The following is a 23,530-nucleotide window of genomic DNA, read 5'->3' as shown; positions in this document are numbered from 1 at the left end:
CTCTTGAACCTCTTTCCTCCTCCAAAAAAATGTTCTTTCTATGTAATATACTCGTACCACTTTCCAAAGATTCCACTTTCTGTTCTCTTATCTCCATTACAAAATTCAGTACTTCAGGTATAGTTGGTTTAGATTTTGTTTTCTATTTTATAGTAGTTGCTTTTTTGGCAGCCACCTGAATTAAACTTAGCAAAGCCTTACTATGTCTAGGCTGTTCAAATCCTGTTTCCTAAATGGAAAAAAAAATAATTTCCTTAGTTACACTTATTTGTTCACCCAATATTCCTGATACTGTATTCAGTAGGGAAATTTTAAAGTCTGCCAAATCATTATATTCCCAAGACATATGTTCCCAGTACCTCTTTCTTCCCTGTCACACCTCCAACATTTGCTATTGGCTTGCAGCCCAAACTTTTATTTTAGACAGCTCCCTTCAAGCTGCCTGAAAGTTTGGATGCAAGGAAAGGTGCCCTGAAGCTTTGGAAGCTGGCTGGCTGTTAGATCCTTGGGAGGATATACCCATATAGCTAAGGCAACTGCAGCAGTGATCATAAAAACATTTACTGTTATGGTGAGTTTACTTACACAGCTGTAGTTAATATATGTTGGATGTTCACAGACAGTTGAGTACTGTACCAGAAGGACCTTTCTTTCAAAAAATCTTAATTTTTTTTCTCCTTTGTGAAAGGTTAGGAGGGGGTTGTCCTGCCCATTCTATTGCCTTCTGCTAAATACAACAGAACAATTCAAGGTCTTTTTTCAGGCTCATTCTGTAAGAGTTGCAGCTACTTCTCAGCTTATTTCAGGAGTGCTTCTTCTCAAGGCACAGTATTGGCAGCAGATCAGACTACAGTCCATAGTTTCACTAAAACTGAAGGCTAGAACTCAATATACAGGCTGGACAGGTTTCAGCTTGTCTATCCTGTAGAGGCCACATTGCTGTATTCTACCTAAATGTTAATATTCACTGCTACAGTGACCCTTCTTGAAGTAAATTAACCCAGTTGTGTGGGATGCCAACTCCAAAAGCAGATGTATATTGTGCCGCATTTAATAGTCTAGATAGGCTGATGTTTAGTGTTTTAGTAAAGAATATGCACTACAGTTTTATTTGTAGATTATTGTTGTATTTTATGCAGTTTGTCTACCACAGGCAGAAGCGATTTCTTACCATCAGCAACAAATGTTGACACATACCAGTTCTACTTCTGGTGTAGCTCTGTGCCGCTTGTCTTGAGCACCAGTGTTGGCATGAGATCAGAGAGCAGAACAGCTGGGTTAAAAAAAAAAAGGCCTAACCAGTGCAGCTTTGCTGGTTACTATACCCAAATATCATTATTTACTTTTGAAGTGACCTCTCCTGAAGTACCCAAGTATCTCACATAACTGTAGTTTATGTAGTATCTGACCAAACTGAAAGTGACCTTTCACTCTGACCATGAAGATTTGAAACTGGGCCTTACAGCAAAATTTGTCACTTTAAGCAGTATCTTTTCCAGCCCGTCTGTTTCCCAAAAAACATTTTTAAACAAAGATCTGTATGATGTATAAATGAAGATGGAATGCAACAGTTTTTTATCAAAATAGTTCACAAGTGAGGATCACAACTGGTAGATGTCTTTATTTCTCAAGAATTCCACACTCAGGAGTTTGGAAGATATATACCATGCCCTTTGGGATCAGGACTTGCTGCACATTATTTACAACTTGTCTTGGTCCACAAAGTGCTGTTAAGGGAAGAGACTAGCCCTTATCAATTCAGATAGGCAAATAACGTCTTGAATGCCATTGAAACTACAGATGTTTTAAGATGCCCCTGGAGTCCTACAGAAAGAAAGACAGTCTCTCTTCTCCCAGAAAGGGAAAATGGTTTGGATTGGATGACTGTCCCCTTTTAACTAATATGCTTTAGCTGTATGTAGGGTCTTGTATGTCATAAAGGAGGGAAGGACACTTAGTAAGAAAAAAAAATCTTTCCTAATTAAATAATCTTATGTTTGCTTCAAAGAAAAGAACCCCTTTCTGTTCAACCGGTGTTACCTCAGTCCTTAAATGCCTTAATCTGTCTTGTTAGCCTACTTGCATTGGACTACTTTGCTTTACTTTCCTTTTTCATTTACAGTAAAACTATTTTGTGAAGAGTTCTGCATGTCAGTCCACCAAGATAAAACATTGTACCATGATGTGACTTGAAAAGTGTCTTGTAAAATTGTACATTTTACACATGTAAATGTTTTTTAATTTGTTGGCATTTTTATTTTGCTAGTAAAACTGGTTTTGATGGTAGTTATTTCTGCAATAAGGATTTAAATATTGCAGGGCTTGGTGTGTTCTCAGCATTACTTGTTTTTCTTAAAAATAAGGTTTCCTTAACGACGAATGTGTGCAGATAATTTTGAACCAATGCATTGAAATCTTTTCCAGAACAGGAAAATGAAGTGGTGCAGACTTTGAAATTTTTTTGATGTGTTCAGGCATTTCAGGTACTACCTGAAAAAGTGTACCACAATCAGAAATTCGGATAATTTTGTTGCTTTTGTAAAAGGTAAATGGTGAACCAACGAGCAAGCAAATGTTGAAATGGTTAGAAAATTGCATTATTTTCTATTATGTAAATTCTTGCAAATCTCTATAAGAGAGTAGGGGTGGTGTGCTGCATCATATCAGCAGTGACCTTAGTGATGTTTTAATTAAGGACATTTGTAAGGTTACCATTTGTTAAAATGTTTAATTTGATTGGTACTGTGAGTTAGATTGTTAGTCCATAAGTAGGATATGGTTCTCTGGGGCTGCCCCGAATGGGCTGTGGCGACATCCTTCCACCTGCCAAAGAAATAAGGGGATACTGCTAGATCTACTGCTGATATGAGCAAATGCTGATATGCTTTCTTAGGAAGTAAGTTAGCAAAGTTGAGTGAATGTTTATTTTAGTAGCAGATCTTTGAGAGGTTGTCAGTATTTAGACAAACCTTCTTCCATGCTCCTGGATTCTTAAAGGGGGTCTAGTGTGTCTTATTCTAGTGCAGGAGACCAGTTCCTCTCTGTAATAACTGACGACTCAAGGCTGTGCCAACTTTGAAATGATTGGCTTAAGAAAACAATCAAGGCTGTGCAGTGTGAAACCACTGTCAGCTCAAACCCAGCTGTTGACACTGTTGGGAAAATTAACACTATAATCAGAGACAGAGAAAGGTATGACACCACCTATTCTATGATCAGTTGCTGATATTCCCTTGAAGATGTACTGTTTAACAGGAATGCCTTAATCAGCTGTACTTTTTTCATGCAATTTTTTCAAGTTAATCAAAAGTGAAGTTTGCTTGACTAGCTGTGTTAGAGATGACTTCACTGAGTTTAGCTTAGATATTTTTTTCATTAAAATGTAATAGTATTAGCCTATGCTGTCCCATCACCATTTTCATTTGCTATGCTAAAATTACTTAAATGTAAGCACTTACAGAGTTCTAAACCTTTGCAGATGCAATTCCTGCTATAAAATGTTTGCAGAAACTGTTTTCAATGTTGTTTTTTTCAAAGTCCTGTATGGCTTTGTGGACAAGGACCATACCCAAAGACCTTTCAGTACATATCAAATTTAAGGTGCTTCTAAGTTCAGCAAGTTATTGTTATCAAGCTTAGTAAGTGCTCATACAGATTGTGTTTGTCATGTGCTGTGAAGCTGTGTCCTTTTGTTGTCTTTCACTGCTTTAATTTGCTAGTTTTGCATGGTAGTTATTTGTTGCAGACATCAGTTTTGTAGTTAACATAAAAATCTTCAAAGTGTATCTAAACATAACAATTGCTAACATATAGTGCATGTTGCAAGACAAACATTTGAAAATAGCATGGTCTCACCAATTGCAAACTTCCTCGCAGACTAGCCAGACTGTTCTTACCATGCCTATTGATTTAGACAAACACAGTAAGTGATTCTTCAGATGAATTTTTCTTTTATAGCATGAACTACTACAACATCTTAAAGATTTTTTTTTTCATTTTAGCCCTCGTCCTCATACTCCTGAAGGGATAATAACCTTTGATGTAGAGATGCACAGCATCAAGGACAAAGATACTAGCTCACAGGTACTTTTTATACATGACTACTTATTTTGCTTGGTTTATTTTACCTTTATTGCTAGGTTTTTGTTTTCTCTTTCAGAAGAGTTGGGAAATATTAATGAGCATCTTTAAAACACTGATATAAGCAGTTCCTTGTAAATGTTCATCATTAGAACTCTGTTGCAGTATTTCTTACTTTTGGGACTTCTTCGGTAGGTTTCCCATCCCTCTGGCCATTCTTCAAGAGCTTAGGTTCTTTCCACATGGTGCAGTGTACTCCTACCTTCGAGCATGACCAAGCTTGCTGGTATAAGTTGGACGTATGCCATACCATTTTCATAACTTATCCCAGTACGTGTTTGTAGACCTCTCTTAGTTCAGCATCATGTGTAGTCCTTCTCATTCATATGGATTCAATTCAGAGCTCGCACATATAAGCACCCCATTGGGATTCATTTTTTGCAGGTTTTCCAGTAGCAGTTTTCTCTACCTAACAAGTAAAAATGAGTGTGGTAGGCAGATCCTTACAGATAAACTTATACAACTTGTATTTTTTGTTTAGGGACAAAGCACAGTGTAAAAAATTGTGATGTCTGTCAGGAGTTCTTGCCCAAAACTCTTAGAAGAAGACAGCAGACTCTGGGCTTACACCTCGACTGCAAACATTTTGAGTCTGTAGTGTGTTAGGCCATGTTGTCAGCAGGACAATCCCCTTTCTTTTACCTGCTACTCAGGAACATGTTGAGGAACAAACCAAGCAGGAGTCTGGAAGATGCTGAACAGATGTCCCATGCACCCAGCCAGTCCAAGGTGACAGGCCCCAATGCGGTGCGTTTGCAGCCGGCAAACTTCTTCTTCCCCTAACTCCCGGTTGATGCCTCCTTGGAGGCCCTCATGGTCAGCGACCTGGGCGTGTCTGCACAGAACAACTGCTTCCCCAGGTGCTTGACATAAGGGGAGCAAAGAGGAGCCCAGTGAAATCATTCCTGATGGAGTGGGTGGCTTGCCCAAAGTTTTTGACAGGGAAGAAATTGAGGGATTCTTCTTGGAAGTCCAGTCTGAAGGATCTGGTTCAAAGTCTTTTAGAGCACATGTCCCCTCAAAAAGACTTGGAATACAAAACATATTCCTCCTCCTCCAACCCCCTACAAACTCCTCTTAAAAATGGGTTCTCCCTCTCACCTCCCCACAAGTAGGTTAGGAGGACGGAGTTAAACTAGCCCAAGGTCATCTCAAGGCCTACAGGTCATGCAGTTAGGCCAGGAGCCCCCCAGGATCTTCTTTCCTCCCTGTTGAAAGAATGAGATAGCCTTTTAAGTAGTAAGATGAACATCAAGACAGTAGACTAGGAGGAAGTGGATTACTCCACCCAAATTTCCTCTCTCTTCAGCTGTGATTTTGAAGATACCATCTCTTTGGACTCTCTCACTGAGGAAATATCCTTTGAGGAAACACTGATCCAAATGAAGGAAATTATTTTAAGCGGGGAAGAGAGAGTAGTCTCGGATATTCAAAAAAAGTGTTTTTAGTTTCTAGAAATGGAAGTCCCTAAGCCTGTGGCTGTATCTCCTGTCTTGGAATCCCTGGAGGATGCATTTTAGCAGCATCCAAGGCCTTTGATTTTCCAGCCTGCTGACCACAAAAAGCCATAGCGATTCTACAGATTGCAAGACGTTCACAAATACCTGTACAAAAACTGAGTGACTGGCCCTGCAGTGCATTCTGTGGATGTGATAATGGGTTAAAAATAGTCCTTACACCTAACTCCTTACTTGATGGTAAAAAAATAAGAGTTCTGGACAATTTGCCAAGAAAGTTTACACTTCAACAGCCTTGTCCTTCAGGGCTATAACTTGCCAAACACATACATTTCAACTTTAACCATAAGAGACAAGACTGGGGAAGTCTTGGACACAGAACTGAGCTAAATTGTCAGTTAGCTACCGAAGTGGCCAAACATTCCATTAAGTGTGTGTATGATGCTGCAGATACAGCATGTAGAGCTGTGTCCATTGACTTGTGTTATAAGAAGACATGCCTGATTAAGATTGCAGCCCTTACCTTAAGATGTCTAGGCACAACTCATTAATGTTTCCCCTTGATAAGAATTTACTGTTTGGGCCTCCAAGCTAGAAGCTTTTTTCCTAAGAAAATGGAGAAAAGTTGTAAAACTATTCAAGAGGTTAGCAGCTTTTACATTCACATTTTCCCAGGTATGAAAGTAACTGCTTTTCCAAACCTGAATTTGTGTACAGGAGACTGACTAAGGGCAAGTGCCCAAATGGAAAAAAGCCTCAGCTCAAAAAGAGTTGGCAAGGTGACAGTAAAGGTTAATCTGAAGGGGTGAGCACAGGGACCCAGCAATAACAGAGAACAATCATGACTACCTGATGCCCCCCCCCCCCCATTACCCCAGCCCTCCCTGTCTCACTTCCCACAAGATAGCAAATAAGATTTTTTTGGTACCTTCTCACATGGGAAATCCTCACAGTAGATTTATGGGTACCAAGGGTAATCAAAGATGGATATAGGCTGCAGTGGGCCATCCAACCCCATCTTTCAGGGATTCTTCAGGTCCTCAAAAAAGTAACTCCTTCCACCCATCATCTCAGACCATTTCTCGCCTGCTAGGGTTGTAGAGGAGGTGCCTCTTCATCAACTTGGAAATCGGTTTTACTACATGCTTTTCTCTTGTACCTTGGAAGGAAGGCACCTGGAGGTCCATTTTAGACCTGTCAGAGCTCAACATCTTTGTAAAGGTACCCAGGTTTAGGATGTTAGCCCTACAATCTCTGCAACCCCTCTTTCATCTGAGGACACATTTATTCACCTGGACCTGAAAGACTACTACTTACTTATCCCCATTCGCAAAGAACACAGATGTTTGCTCAGATTTTTTTGCTAGGGGTTGTCACTTTTAATTTATCTCATTGTCCTTTGTAAACATGATTGGTTCAGTGGTGTGTTCAAAATGTATAGCCCTGGCTGTGGCCTACTGCATACTGAAGAAAATCCATAATATCCCCATACCTGCTTTTTGATCCAGGCAAACTAATCCGAGGAAGCGCTCAGAGCTTTAGCCTTTACCATGGATCTGTTTCACTGCTTGAGGTTCACACACAGCCTCTGAAAGTCATGTCTTGTGTCATTTCAAGAGAATAGACTTTCTGGAGTCCCCACTGGACACCCCAACCCAGTGGGATATTCCTTCTTCAGGACAAGATAGAACCCTACTAGAAATACTTCTTGAACCTGGTAGTACATAAGCAGGCCACAGCCAGGGAATTTCCCAGGGGTTTATTGCCTCCACCATCCTTAATGGCTCCCAGTACCAGTCTACGCAAGTAGAAAATCCCATAGTACCTTAGAGATCCCTTTGTAGAGAAGATCCCCAACCCAGACCATCATCATAGATTCACAGACTTTGCTTGGGGGGTAGAGCATTCTCACAGGACCTCAAGATCCAAGAGTCATGGTTACTTCTGTAGAGAAAGCAGCACATGCATATTGGAGTTTCTAGGATCCCCAGTAGTGCTTGATGGTGTTTTTAGGAAAGGAACCTGAAAAGACCTATGTAGTTTGACCTTTATAGCCTGCAGTTATGCGTACTGTCAGAGCAACCTGGAAGCACCCTGTTTTATCTCTTGCTGGCCCCCTAAACCATTGCCTGAGTGAATGGATTTCCTCACTAAGCACCCCAGTGCTGACTTCTGTGTAGTCTGTGCACCACATTTGCTGATTAGTGTTTCTTTTCTGTAGCTGAATAACAGTAAATTATTCATAGAGAACCAACGTCTGAAGTGCCTGGTCTTTGATATGGAACCTGAACAGGCCGTCTAGGTGGAGCCACCTAAAAAGAAGGCCAAGAGCTCTAGGCCTGATACTGCTCCTCCGACTTCAGATGTCCTGCCAGCTGTCAGTCTAGTGGCTAAGGAACGTCCAGAAAAACTGGCAAATTTGGCAGGTACCATATTGGACGACGCCCTTGTTTCTTCAGTCTGCACGTCTGCGGAGGTTTCTGTGACGTCTGCCTCTGCTGATGTCTGGGAGGAACCAGGCTCACCCGCATGGCCACCTTTAGTTTCTGAGGAGGGTACCTCAACCCCTGGCCTGACATCTGACACCAGATCCTCAACCTCTCGGACTACTTGAAAGACTCCTCCTCTTAAGAGAAAACAAACAAACAAAAAAAAAAAACAGGCATTTATCTGCCCTAATGGAAGACCAGCCTGACTGGCAAACATTATCCCAGTCACTTTTTCAGGCATTTATGGCCCTGAGGCCCATTGCCTCACAAATCCCTGCTCTGTCTACCTTAAGTCTCAGGCCTGCCTCTGCTAGTTCCATCCTACCTCTTCAGACTCGGGCGTAAGACTCTTCTTCTTCCTCTTCCTCAGACTAGTCTCTCACTCATACTTCTCAACTGGTCTCTCCCCTGGAATACTGTTCCCCAGATGAGTACTCCTTGGAAGGAGACTTCCCACCAGAAGACATTACCTCTGCGGAGACTATCTGCAAAATGAGAGAATATTTCAAGTGGGACTCCACCCAAATGACTGAGGTACCGAAAAGATACATTGAGCTCCTACAGATGAAGTCCCCCTATCCCTCTGCTATTCCTCCAGTGATTCCTGCTTACTTGGACGCCTTTGCCTCTGCCTCTGCCACCAAGACCCCAGAATCTCAACCTCTGGCCCCTAAAAGGCCAGACAAGTTCTACAAAGTTCCTGATTATTACAAATGTCTCATCAAACCTCCCATGGCAGACCCAGCTGTGATTGCTGTGGCACCAGACAAGCAATCTAGGCAGATTCCATCTTTTTCCTTACTGCCATCAGATAAGGATAATAAGGTGATGGACCGGTTGGGAAAAAACATCTACACTTCCTCGACTCTGGCCTTTAGGGCCATCAGTTACCAGACTTATATGGTAAAGTATACCCAAGATCTAGTTTCCAGGCCTCTACTCTTCTCCATGCCTGACCCCCCTACTAAGCTTCAAGTTGCCTCAAAACTTTCTTTAGCAGCACAAGTAGCCAAGCATTCCATAAAATTCAGCTACGATGCTGCTGAAACCTCAGCCAGATCAGCTGTATCTGCCTCTGTGTTATGCTGGTATTCCTAGCTCAGATTTGAACCTCTGCCAGATGACTTCAAGAACAAGATTCTGGACCCCCCCCCCCCCCCCCTTGACAACAAGTTCCTCTTTGACAAACAGTATGCAGAACTTTTCAAAAACCTACAAGAAGAAAGTAAGGAACTGCAGGACTTTAAACATCTACTGGTATCCCCAGTTCCTAAATTCTACAGAAACTGCCCAGCTAAACTAAGCTTTGTTAGAAGGGCACCTGCTCCTTCTACTTCTTCAAAGCAAAGAAAAGAGGCCAGAAAACCCTCCTCCCCAGAACTACTTCCCCTCACTCTACCCCCAGGCAGCCCTTTCCAGACGGACCAAACATTGCGTGACTGCCTAAATACCCTCAACAATATCCCCCCTTTCTAACCGCCTCTCTCACTGTTTTCCCCTGTGGCAACAAATCTCCTCAGACCGCTGGGTCCTATCAATAGTAGAAAAAGGGTACTTTATGACCTGGCAGGAAAAGCCATCACCAAAAGACATACCCCTCCCTCCAAAAAAAAAAAAAAACAAATATACCCGATACCCCAGGTCATTCAGGATTTGCTATCACAAGGCACCATAGAGAGGGTTCCACCAGGACAAGAGGTTCAAGGGTTTTACTCCGGACTTTTCCTGGTCCCAAAAAAGGAGGGCCCTTGGAGGCCAATACTGGACCTGTCCTTGTTAAATACCTTCCTTCCGCATGCTATCCCTGCAAACCCTTCTTTCACTTTTGACACTTAACCTTCATGGCCATCTGGGACCTGAAGGAGGCATACCTCCATATCTCCATCCACCTAGACTTCCCGAGATGATTTCTGTGTTTTGCTGTGCCATCCTCGCACAATCAGTTTATTGCTTGACTCTTTGGCTTGTCTACAGCACCAAGGGTTCTCATAAAGTGTTTAGCCCTAGCAGTAGTCTTATGCAGAACAAAAGGCATACAGATCTTTTCTATACCTGGACAACCTCCTCATCCAGGCAGAAGAGGCAAGTACTCTTCAGGCACACTATTTATTTCCTAGAAGGTCTGGAGTTTACAGTGAACCTACAAAAGTCCTCCCTCACTCCATCCCAAGACCAGATCATTTTGGGTTGCAGAAAAAGGACTGATTTGATAAAGGCCTTCCTCCCACAAGAAAAGGTCACTTCTCTAACCAGCCTTTTCCAAAACCTACTCCATCACCCACATCTCAGCCAGGGAATTTCTCCGTCTTCTGGGCTTGATGATTGATACCCTTCCCATGCTGCCCTTTGCCATGTTACACATGAGGAAGTACCAGTGGTACTTGAAGAATGTCTAACACTAAAGACTTTTCTCTTGCTCTTACATCCTGGTCCCCTACAAGTTTTCACAGACAACACCACAGTGATGTGGTACATCATCAAGCGGGGAGGAACCAGATCCTATCCACTTTGCAGGCTGGCTATCCATGCATTGGAGTTGGCCACTGAATACAATGCTACATTGCAGACAGTCTGTAACCCATCACAGGGCAACTATCAGGCAGATGCCCTCAGCAGATCATTGTCTCAATGTCACGAATGGATGTTGCACCGAGATGTTTTCTTAGACATTGTGCACCAGTGGGGAACTCCACAGATCTGTTTGCCTCCCCTCAGAACAGACAACTACGGCTATTCTGCTCCAGGCTCCCCTCACCACTAACATGGAAAGTGGATACCTTCTCATTCTCATGGAAGGGGCTATTCCTGTATGCTCCCCCCCTTTCTTTCTCATTCAGAAGGTCCTGCCAAAAATCTTGCTGGTGACCATCTATTGGCAAAGGCAGCATTGATTCCCGTTTCTTCTATCACTTACCCTGGGCAGTCGCCACAAGTTGCTTCACAAGGTGGACCTTCTCACATAACAGAAGGGATCCCTCATCCACCCTCATCTGCAATCCCCTCAGCCATACCCTGTGAGTGATGAACGTCTGATCCCTTTCAGACACCTATACTCGGAGGGCGTGCTATCTGTCATGCAAGAGGCCTGGAAAAGTACTACTAGGAGATCCTATATATTCAAGTGGAAAAGGTTCTCCAGCTGGTGTCTTCAAAGGCAACCAGACCCCATTACAAGCGGATGTACCTCTAGTGCTGGCCTGTGCGTGTGAGGTCCTAAAATCAGAACTTTCATACTTTTCAGTGAAAGTCCATTTGTCAGCCATCTCAGCCTGCTTAACTATGAATCCACGCCTATTATCAAGACTGGCGGTGAAGCTTTTTTCTTAAGAGCGTTCTCCACATCAGACCTATCCTACCTCCTTGGGATCTGAACTGTGTGCTTGATAAATTTACTATTGCTCCCTTTGAATCTGCAGCTTCCGCCACTTTAAAGATGTGCACCTGGAAAACTGTCTTGCTAATAGCCTGCCCTTCAGCAAGAAGAGTCTGAGCTACAAGCACTCATGGCTACTCCACCTTACACAGTTTTTCACAAGGAAAGAGTTTCTCTTCATACTAACCCTTTGTCAGGGGAAAAAACTTCAAAGACCAATTCACGTAAGGTTCAAGCAAGGCACCCTTTATTAACTTGCAGCAAGGAGACAAAGCATGCTGGCATAATGGTTTGTCTGAACATTAATGATTAGCATGGTATTTTTATACAGTTCTTTCCATGTCACACAGAAATGTTACTTCTATTGCTGATGTAGTTAGACACAGCTTTCTGTATTGTTCTACAGAAAATGTTACTAGACTAATTGCTGACTAGTTGAGAATAACTGCTGATTTACAAAACATTTGAGAAAAACAACCTGGCCTTGGGGCTTATTTCAGCCCACCACAAACTTTCAATTCTTCAATTATGCAGTTATAATATGTGTTACATTTTGCCTAGATTCAAGGTACATTTCTAGCTTAGGTACAAGTAATGCTGAATACGGTTTATACTTTCAAGCATCCATTGTGTTCTTTATCAAAGCTTCTAGCAGCTGTGTACTTTCTCATGGCATAAGCAGAAAATCAATAACTCTTTAAGTCTCATGACACTAGTAGAAATGAATTACTTCTTGTTATTTGCTGACATTAGCAGAAAATAGAATGCTTCTTGTTAAGTTTCTAATAGCTGTGCAGATTCATGCAGTGTGAACAGAATAAAAGTATTAACCCTTTTAAACCTTGAATGCACTAAGCATGCATATTACTAATACATATTTTTCTAACACCCTTCCTTCATGCCCAAAGCAGTAAATGAACTGTCCCTTAAGAAATCTATCCATTTACCCACCTTCTTCCCTATCGCCAAAGAATGACGGTGAGAGAGTGCTCCATTCCCTAGATGTTCACAGGCAGCTGAGGTTTTATCTGGGTAAGACTAAGGACATCAGAAAGTCCAACCAACTCTTCATATCATTTCACCACAGGCCCCTGGGGAAAGCTGCATCCAAACAGACAATATCCTCCTGGATCCGCAAAACTATATCCTTCTGTTACTCTTTCCTTGGTAAAAAGTTATTTCACACAGTTAGACCCCACTCCACCAGAGCAGTGACCTCTTCAGGGGCCTTTCTCAAAGGCCAGGATACAGCTACTATCCTAGAGGCAGCCACATGGTCCTCTGTACACACACTCACTAAACACTATAAATTGGATAACATCTCCAGAACTAGGACAGGATTTGCAAAAGCCATCTTCCATGGATTCCTGTAGACTGCTACTTCTTCCTCCACCATTTTCTCTGCATAAGCTGTGGTACTCTCCCACATGTGAGAATACTGCAACATGAGAATAGAAGGACATAGATTAGTTGTGTAAAATTTTACCATAACCATAGATGTCCTTCTCTTCCATGTTGCAGTATTCCTTCCCTCCCCTACCCCCCAAGAGGGCCTTTTCCATGTCTGGATAGCATCCTTCAGCTACCTTTAGACTTGTCCAGTTGGGCATTCAGTTATGATGTCTGTGCTTACGGACATCACATTTATGGGCCACGGTTTATGGCCCTGCATGTGACGTCCCACGCACCTTACAGCAGCTAGGCTTGAGCTTTGGTATACAAGCCAGACGTTCAGGTCGCCTGAGGCAGAGGATTCCACATGTGAGAATACTGCAACATGGAAGAGGAGGACATCTATGGTTATGGTAAGATTTTACACAACTAATCTTTTAGGTTCTGTATGTCTGAATAGAACAATTTAAGTTTGTGTTGAATGCTGTCTGCAGATAGCTTATGATATGTGCACTTTTCCTTTCTTCATGTGCAAATGTTTAGGCACCAGAGCAGATGCTAGTTAGCATGATGAGCTATAATTAAAATGCGATGAAAGCTGGATAGTAATAAAATGGGAGGGCAGTTAATGAAGGCTAGGAATGTTGACTGTGTTTAATAGTTTAGGGAGAATGAACAAGGCATGTAAACATATTCTAATTAAGGAGCCTCCATTTGAAGAATTGGTGCTTTTCTTTATTTGGATGTAGTATATACTGCTATTTTTTGTGATTGAATCAGATGATGTTTATAGTACTGTTGTTGCTTATAGTACTTTACTGACCAGATGAAGCATTTGTAATTTTAATGAACTGAGAAGGGTGGCAGACAAAATATTGGATCTGGTTGATGCCTGTTCGTGAAGCTGGTGAGTGGTAGAGATAATGATGCAGTCAGAGCAGGGGAATAAAGAGGACTGGTAGAATATTAGAATGTATGAAATGGAACATGAATAGTAATGGAATGAATGAAATGGATGTCAATATGCAACTATATGCTGACACTGGACAGAATTGTAAATGGGTAAGGACAAAAGAGAACTGGCTGCTGAACTGCACAATATTTTATGCATTAGATTAAAATCAGATTGACAGCAGATTACAAGGTGAGGAGTGGCATGGGTAGGATATGAATGGGGAATGTAGCAAATGTTATCTTAGGACAGTAGTATGGACATGATTGTTTTGCTGACGGAGGGCTTTGAGGAATAATGTTTAGATAGCACTATGAATATACATAGACTATAACCAATTATATTATTTGTGAAGGAGAAGAAACAAAGATAAGATCTATATCAAGAAAATGCATGATGGGCATAGATATGGAAGTGTAAGGTAAATGGGAATGTATGTCAACAAGGGGATATGAGAAATCATATATGCACCCCAGAGCAACAGTAAAGTAAAATGAAAATTATGTAGCTGTTTTTGAATTTATGATCAACAAAATAACCACATTGACACTGAGGGTTAAGGCTATAAGCCGTAGTTCCTGTGGTAAAGGGTTTGATTTCTTCAGCTTTCATTTGCCTACGGTGTGACCTTGTGCAAGTCACTTAATCAGACCTTGCTCCCAGGTAGCCCATGAAAAGGACTTTGTGCCCAGTCGGCTTACCTGGTTAACAAATGGGTATTTATTTCTTATTATTTATTTTTAATAAGTAATGGTGATAGGCGTATCAGTGACCAACGAAGAATTCAACAACAAAAATAACACCAAATACGCTATATCAAGCACCACACATAAAGCCCCAGACAATCAAGTATAGAAATAAAACTTCTTTAAATACATGTACTCATATTTAGCGCTTTCATCCACCTCAAGTGTACTTCTTCAGAATACATTAAAATAAAACACTAAGACCTTAAATAACATTTCCCTCTGGCGCCAAATTAATGGACCAATAGAAAGTGAAGACCTATTTAAAGAAATACTAATCTTTAGGTCTCCCTTTAATGTTAAAATTGTATATGTTAAGCTTTGACTTGTTTATGGAATATAATAACAACATACATAGTTCATTCCATACCTATGTAACTATGCACCTATATAAACATTAATTCATATACACTTTAAAAACATTTAAAATACTTTAAATTCATAAACCTGTATAAGTAAACTAAACCTCTTTGTACATTAATTATGTAACATTGCTACTAAATGTCTCCCTTAAAACCTGAACATTAATCCATAACTATTATAATGAATCATATTTAATAAACTTACGTAATGCATCACATAATAATAATACATCATATAAAAATTAATCCTAATATACCATAATTTATGCATGTGTGTGCAGGATAGGCTTAATGAGGATATTATCATTCAGTCCCGGGGGGTGTGGAAGCATCCAGTAATAGCTGCCACTTTATTTCTTTCTCCCCCAATATAGCTTTACTATTTCCTCCCCTGGGGTTCATGTGTACCAATTCTAATATACCAAATTTAAACACATGCTTCTCTCCCTTAGCTTTTACATGTCTATACAATGCATTATTATGATCCTTTTTCCTAATATTATATACATGATCATAAATTCTATTTTTCAAACGTCTGTTTTTCCTACATAGAATCCCGAACACTCCATGCACTTAGCTAAATAAATCACGTTTGGAATTGCAGTTACCCTGTTTGAATATAACTGTAGACCTGTTCACATTATCTAATGTAATTCTGATAACTTCATTTATATAATTACATTGGTTGCAATGTCCACATTTTACTGTGTGCCCCATTTTTTTCTGTTTCCCCTTAAAGTCATCATATCTTTCAAAATTCCTTTTTAAATTCTTATCCATTTTATAAACAAATGTAGGCTTATCTTAACGTGTATTTTTTTAATACATTTTTGTTTTTATTCATGGTACATATTGAAAAAGATTTTCAAATGAGATGAGCAAAGGTATTCACCAAGTATTCAGAAATGCTGATATATTTTTTAAACAAAAAACATCTTTATTAAATTATCACTTATGATATAAGCAGTCATACATTTATGTAAATGAAAACAAACCATATTGACATATTTTCAGTTGCAAATGTTATACATCACTTATCTATCGAGTCATCGTTAGTCAAAAATTACATAGCTCATTCAATTCCTCCCTTTCCTTAAACCTCATTCTTCCTCCAAAACATTATTCTGCATGTATTGTTGTCACGATTCCTATTTTTTCTATGTAGTTTGCTCCTATCCTTTACTAAAGATATCTCTTCCAGTTGTTTTATGTCTGTTACTATATTCATTACTTGTAGTACAGTTGATTTAGACTTTGATTTCCATTTTCTAGTAATTGCTTTTATTTCTTACTTATTTATGATCCATATTTTATATTAGATTTGATGTGTAATTTACATAATCACCCTGGGAAAATCAGTATTGATATTTGAAACTATTAAGCTCTGTACTATATAAAGTAGATGCTGATATGATGGTAAAATCATAGAAGGTAAAAACAACTGAACTGGATAGAAGGCAGTTGTTTAAATGCCATAAATACATTTGTGCGTGTGATTTAATAACAGCAGTAAGCTGTTGTTATAAAAAAAAAGTAGATTCCTCCCACAATGTATTCCTGCCCTCATGGCCCTTTTCTTTGCATCAGGAACCTTTTCACCATGTTCTGGAATGCTGGGCACTTTGCACCAGTCTTATTATTCACCTTTTTCCTGTGGAAGATACATTTGTAGGTTCTAGCAATGGACTTTTCATTAACTGGTTGTGGAGCTTACATGGACTCTTGTTCAGAGGAAATTGATTCATCAAGGTGCAGGTGTTTACCATAAAAGAACAGAAGCTGCGGGCAGTGTTTTTTTGCACTAAATTCTCTATAAGTTAAGCCCACTGCCCCTCCTGTTTCATTTGGTCAATCGGGTTGTGATTTGGTACATAAAGCAAACTGGGAAGCATACATTCCTAAACCAGGGAAGAAAGGCAGTGTGGTTCTAGCAGTGAGCACAAAATTAGGCACCACTCATATTCCAGGGGAAATGAATGTGTTAACAGACTATCTTCATCTGCAGCATTAACTGTGTCCTGGAGCTAAGGATTTGAAAATTCTGTCTGGTTAGGGCTTTAAGAGAGCTTTGCATCTTTGAGCTCATCCTTTTTTTTAGAAGGGAGAATGTGGTCCTTCTGCTGTTCTTTTTCCTGCAGGGCAAGGGTAGATGGTGATAGTAAATGCTTTCCTGTCTCATGGTAGAACATTTCTGTATATATGCCTTTCTGCTTTTCTTTCTGATTGAATTTTGGGATGCAGTTTGCAAACTAGAAGCCCAAAACATATCATCACTACCATACAATGGCTAAAAACGGTACTAGTTTATATGGCTAAAAAGGGTACGAGTTTATGATCTTAGGTCCCTGGTAGCACAGGATGGTATCTGTTTTTGCAATACAGTGAAGTGTTCCAGTCTCACAAGGCATCAAACAGCTCCACCTTAGGACCCGGCTTTTCATTCAAAGGTTCATAGGAGATTATTAGGCTAACTTCTTAGCCCTTCCAAACCTAGCCAGTATAACCTGATTTTACCCAATATATGGCCAGTAAAGACAAGAGGATGGCATGGGTTTGTGCTGGGTCTGTCTTTAATCATCAAAGGTTACAGTGGGGGAAAGGGTATGGAAGTAGTTGGCCAACATCAGGAAATTTACTTTTTTCTCCAATGTAGTGCGATCTCTCTGTTGATACCTGTAGTTAGGGGTGGTGTGGGGGGTGTGGAGCTGCAGCGCCCCCCCCCCACCTGAGTCAGGTTTGAAATAGTGTGCTATGTGCTAAATGGAAATGTTGGCCAACTAGTTACTTCCCCTTCTCACACATTCACTGAAGTGAACATTTGATGTCTAGTGTTTGATCACCGGAGGTTCGATGAACGTAACCCTCGATGATTAAACATAGACCTGTTTGTGCCTATGCCTTGATTATTTTACAGATTTCCTCTGTCCATAAGGGACATAGGCACTACCCCAGGTGTGAATTTGTGATTTCCCATCCATTGATCCTAATTGGGTTTGAAGAGGGCCAGGTAAAGGCTATGCTTAACATGAATAGAAAGCCTGTTCCAAAGAAGGGACAATCTCTGAGATACACATCTGTCTTTCTAGCATGTTTTGTTTGAGTCACTGACTAAGTTTAGATCCATAGAATGGGTGACCCTTGTGCTGTTTGACTTGTGGTTATGTAGCAGCTCCATCAGGGCTGGATTTGAGTCCCTCGTAGGTCAGGCATAGGTCACCCTGTAATAGCCGATAGGAGGCAAAGTAAAGGGATAGGGCTTTTAGTCTATCTGCATAGGACATGCTGTTTACACCCTGTTTTTTTGTGAGGAACTGCTGAAGTCACTCCATCTGCTGTAAGTGCCTAGTCAAGTACATACCAAATAGAGCATTGTACTTTATTAGTGCTCTAATGAGGGCTGAGTATAGACGGACTATAATTTCCTTGGATCTGGATGTCGTACCTTTACTTAGAAGTTGTGCCACATAGAAGGACTTCCTAACCACTGTGCACATATGTCAGTCAAAGTTCAGACCACTGTCTATCTATGTACCTAGATCTTTCACCTCTTAATCTACTCTTAGGGGTGTGCTATTGCTGTTGTAATTTGCAGGGTTATTTGACTTTCCAAAGGGTGTGATGATGCATTTGTTTCAACTTTAGTTTTAGGCCATGGTTTTGACACTAATCATTTGTCTGATCTAGATCCTCGTGAAGGTTATCTACTTCACTGGGGGATTCAGTGACTGCCCCCAGCTTGCAGTTATCAGCAAATTTTGTCATCCAGAGGCTTTCCACATTAGCCTTGACTTCAGAGCATAAATTCAGAGATATTATGAACAGGAATGGTCCCAACACTGTGCCCCGTGGCACAACACTAGTAATTGGCCACTTAATGGATCTGGATTCACCCACTTTAACCATGTGTCCTTGTCCATGAGTCAGTTGGCTATCCATCTGGGGATTTAAGGATTTATACCCAGTTTTTGAGTTTATTTATAATACCTGAATGGGGAATTGAGCCAGATGCCTTGGCCAGGTCAAGGTAGGCAGTATGTAATGTTTTACTTTCATCCATGGCCTTAGTGACTTTCTCAAAGAAATCCACCAGATTCAGTAGCCATGACCTGCCATTGACAAAGCCAGTCTGGGTTGCATCCAGTGTTTGGAGGTTTCCTGTCTCATTATTTATCAGATCCATGATCGTTCTTTTCATGGCTTTGCATATAAAGCTAGTCAGACTTATGGGTCTTTAATTTCCCAGGTCAGTAGATGGTCCCCATTTATACAGAGAGAAGACTGTTGCTGTCCTCCAGTCTTTTGGGACAAAGCCTCTAGGCTGTGGTTAAGTAGAGATCCTAATGGGACGAATATGTCCTGAATTAAGGTGTTTGAGGCAAGCTGGTATATCGGGTCCCACTGAAGCTGTGTTTTTAGCTTTAGAGAGTACAGTGGCAACCAGTTCTTTGGTAATAATTGGTGGTGGAGGGTATTTCTTTGGGGAGAACTGGAGTTGTTGGAGAGATGAAATCTGAGCTGAATTTGTCTGCCAGCAGATTTGCTACATCTTCTGGCTGAGTGTAGGTGATGCCATCTGTGATTGCCGCCCCCTGGCCCAGCAATCACGGAGCCTCAATCCTCACCACTAACACCAGAGAGGGAGTCTCATATAAGAGGAAAGGATAACAAATACACACAGTAAAGTACAATTTCCGTTATGTGCACACAGAGATGACAGTCAGTATGGGGCTGGTTGCTCCCTTGCTCTCCAGTTCCCGACTCCCCACTGGCACAACTATACCGTCCAGATCTCAGCCTAGCTGGCAAGCTAACCCCCAGTACCCTCTCTGTCCAACCAGTGCTTTGTGTCCCTGCTGAGTAGCTGACACACACCCACACTTTGAGATAAGTATTTCTACAACTTCACAGACAATCCTGGGAAAGGCTGACACAGATTCTCCAGCTGTGCCCCTTTACCCAGACTATACGGTAGTAATTACTGCTACCACCAGCTAATAATTATCAGCTACTAAAAGACCATTAAAAGGGTGTCCAATTATTACTGTGCAATATTGTTATCCAATTGGTAAGTGTGACTAATCAGTCAAGGCTTATTAGAGTGGCCTAGTTCAGGATCACTTATAAGCATGCAATGTACTCTAGAGCTTACCTATCTCTACACAAACCAGCCACAGGTAAAAGGTTTAAAAACATTTGATAATAAATACTAAAAACATAAGACAGTACTACTACACCACAGTGCTAATCAAGAGTTCAGAGATCACACAGAAACTTAAAATAATTCCCTAGTACAGTTTCTGGCATAACATAAAAACACTTTGTCTAATCTTTATAGCCCTAGCTATTTCTACAAGAAAACATACTTCTAAGATAACTTACTTACATAGAGCAAGGCAGTGCTAAGTTGAATAGTCAGACAAAAATGGTTACAGTCTCTCTGAGCAATACTTAAAATCATTAACAAACATCTGTGCTCGGCCCTCCCAGCTTACATCATTTTGACACTTGGATTTTACCAGTATACACATTACATCATTTTGACACTTGGTCTGGAGTTCCCAGGCCACATTGAAACTGTATTTACATTCTTTTACTCTTAGAGCAATAAAGGACATTCCACATGGAAATTCTGGTCATTAACCTTAGCCTTAAAACAATAGGCAGGATGCTTACTCCAGACTCATCGACTCCAAATTCTAACTTTAAAGGACATACAAAATATAATTTTAATTTCAAAAGAACATTTGAAATGCTTGTCTTACTTTTCCTTACAGCAGACGGCAATGTTGCTACAATCTTGAAGTTCACATTTTACAGTATTTTCTTTCATTTAAGAAACAAGCCTGTATTTTATATTTACAAATGCCAGAATTATGTATCAAATTCTATTTGGCTAGGCTGGCAGCCTTCACCGTTCTCTACCAGTCTTCACCCCCGGAGAACTCAAGTTAATTTTTCAAGCGAACCTTGAGAAACGCCGCTTGAGAGGGCTAGGTCTATCTGAGTGTACCTCACCCATTCCCTGTCTTGACAGCCCATCTGCACTGGCATTGCTAACTCCACTGCGGTGCTGCACTGACATATACAACCCAAGGCTCCATCTTAGCAACTTGGCATTTTGCTGACTGGCTCTGTTTAACCATGTTAGAGGGTTGTGATCTGTCATAACAGTGAATTTTCTTCCATGCAGATAAGGCTGAAGTTTCTGCAGTGCCCACACTATGGCTAGACATTCCTTTTCTACAGCTGCATAGCATTCCGCCCTGGGTTGGAGCCTACGACTGAGATAAACCACTGGGTGCTCTTCCCCCTCTGAAGAAATCTGGCTAAGTACAGCCCCCACCCCATGGTTCGTAGCATCCACTTTGAACAACAAATTATTTGATGTAATCTGGACTGGCTAACACAGGGGGTCCTCCCAAAGCATTCTTTAAGGTTTTGGAATGCCTGCCCACATGCTGGGGTGCACACTACCTTATCTGGCCTGTTCTTCCTTGTTTGGCCTGTGACAGGAGCAGCTATGGTACTTTAACTGGGGACAAACTTTCTGTAGTACCCTGCTGTCCCTAAGAATGCCCTCACCTGCTTTTTAGTAACAGGTGCAGGCCATGCCTGAATGGCTTCCACTCTGGCAGGTTCTGGCCTTATCTTACCACTCCCTACTCTATGTGCTAGGTAGGAGACCTCTGCCATACCCGCCTGACATTTGCTCGGCTTAATGGTCAACCCTGCCCTCTGTAGTCTGCCCAGCACCTCCCTGACATGCTGAAGGTGCTCTGGCCAGGAATGGCCAGGAATGGCTGTAGATGGCAATATCATCTAGGTAAGCAAGGGCAAACCCTCCTGCTCCTGCTAGGATATTATCTACCAGCCTCTGTAAAGTTGCTGGGGCATTCTTCATCTCAAAGGGCATCTTTGTGAAGTTGTACAAGCCAAACGGCGTCACAAAGGCTGACTTCTGTGTAGCACTGGGAGTCAAGGGCACCTGTCAGTAACCCTTGGTAAGATCAATGGTTGTAAGATACTTAGCCCACCCAGCTGCTCTAGGGACTCATCTGTCCTAAGCATGGAGTAAGCATCCGACTCTGTATGACTATTTAATTTCCTGTAGTCCATACAGAACCTGGTGCTGCCATCCTTCCATAGCACCAGCACCACTGGGGAGGCCAAGGGACTGTTGGCCTCTTGTTACACTCCTAGTTCCAACATCGCCTGTACCTCCTCCCTCAGGGTCTGTTAGACTCTCTCAGGCACCCTATAAAGGGTCTGCCTAATAGGTGGGTGCACCCTGGTTTCCCAGTGGGCATGTCCCCAAATTCCTACAACACTGCCCAGATTTCTCGAACCTGGGTAGGAGATAGCTGCTGGGATATTGCTACCCCTTCCACCGAGGTGTCAGTCCGAGTCTCACTGAGATCAGTCCCCAGATCTCCTTCAAACTCCTCCTGCAATCCACTGCAAATGCTCAGCACAAGGGCCTCCCTGTCAAGGTAAGGTTTCATCATGTTAACATGGTACAATTTGTGGCCCTGCTGTCTGCCTAGTAGTTCCACCATGTAGTTAACATCACTTACCTTTCTTACCACGTTGTAGGGTTCCTCCCAAGCTGCTTGCAGCTTGTTGTATCTGACAGAAATGAGAGCTTTACCTGCTGCCCCACAGCATACTCTCTAGCTCGAGCATTCCTCTCATACCACACCCTTTTCTGCTGGGCTTCTGCCAGGTTCTCCTGGGCCAAGCCCAAGAGTTCCCTGAGCCTTGCCCTGAGGTTTAGGACGTATGCCACAACAGATTCCCCATGAGACTCGCACTCACCCTCCCACTCATCTCGAATTAAATCTAGAGGTCTGTTCACCCTATGCCCATACAGTAACTCAAAGGGTGAAAAACCTGTGGATTCCTGGGGAACCTCTCTGTTAGTAAACAGATGGGGCAAATATTTGTCCCACTCCCTCTTAAACTGATCTGCAAATGCTTGTAACATGGACTTGATTGTAGAGTTTAACCTCTCAACAAGACCATTAGTCTGGGGATGGTAGGGGGTGGTCTTCATGTTCTTCACCCCACAGGACTTCCACAAACAAGCCAGCAAGTCTGACATGAAATTGGCACCTCGGTCAGTCATAATTTCCTTTGGGAAACCTACCCTGCTGAAAATCTCTAACAAAGCATTTGCCACCTTCTCTGCCTCAATGGAGGACAAAGCCACTGCCTCAGGGTATCGTGTAGCGTAATCCATTACCACTAGGATATACTCTTTCCCTGTGGATTTTGGGGTACTCAAGAGGACCCACAATATCCATAGCTGCCCACTGAAATGGCTCCTCAGTCACAGGCAAAGGCATCAAAGGAGCTCTCACCTTGTCTCCTGCCTTGCCTACCTTTTGGCACTGCTCACAGGTCCTTCAGTACCCTGTTAAATCTCTGGAAATTTCAGGCCAATAGAAGTTCTGCATAATACACCTCTTTGTACGTTTTATGCCTATATGACCTGCAAATGGAATGTCATGGGCTATGGCTAGAAGCACCAAACGGTAGGCTCTAGGCACTACTAACTGCTGTACACTCTCACCTTCTAGCCCTCCCTCAGGGGTCCACTCTCTGTATAGTAACCCTTTG

General features: G+C 41.7%; 1 protein-coding gene across 1 annotated transcript in view; it reads left to right on the top strand.

The window, feature by feature from the left end:
* BNIP3L (BCL2 interacting protein 3 like) overlaps positions 1 to 23,530 on the top strand; it is a 648,530-nt gene that overhangs the window by 280,370 nt on the left and 344,630 nt on the right. Inside the window, exon 3 of the mRNA XM_044083137.1 lies at positions 4,002 to 4,083. Within this exon, the coding sequence (XP_043939072.1) occupies positions 4,002 to 4,083 (82 nt within the window). The remainder of the gene's footprint in view (positions 1 to 4,001; positions 4,084 to 23,530) is intronic.

This window comes from Protopterus annectens, chromosome 9.part0 (genome assembly GCF_019279795.1).
Source record: "Protopterus annectens isolate FY-2018-M chromosome 9.part0, PAN1.0, whole genome shotgun sequence".
Lineage (NCBI taxonomy): Eukaryota > Metazoa > Chordata > Ceratodontiformes > Protopteridae > Protopterus > Protopterus annectens.
This window is presented reverse-complemented; position numbering and strand designations above follow the sequence as displayed.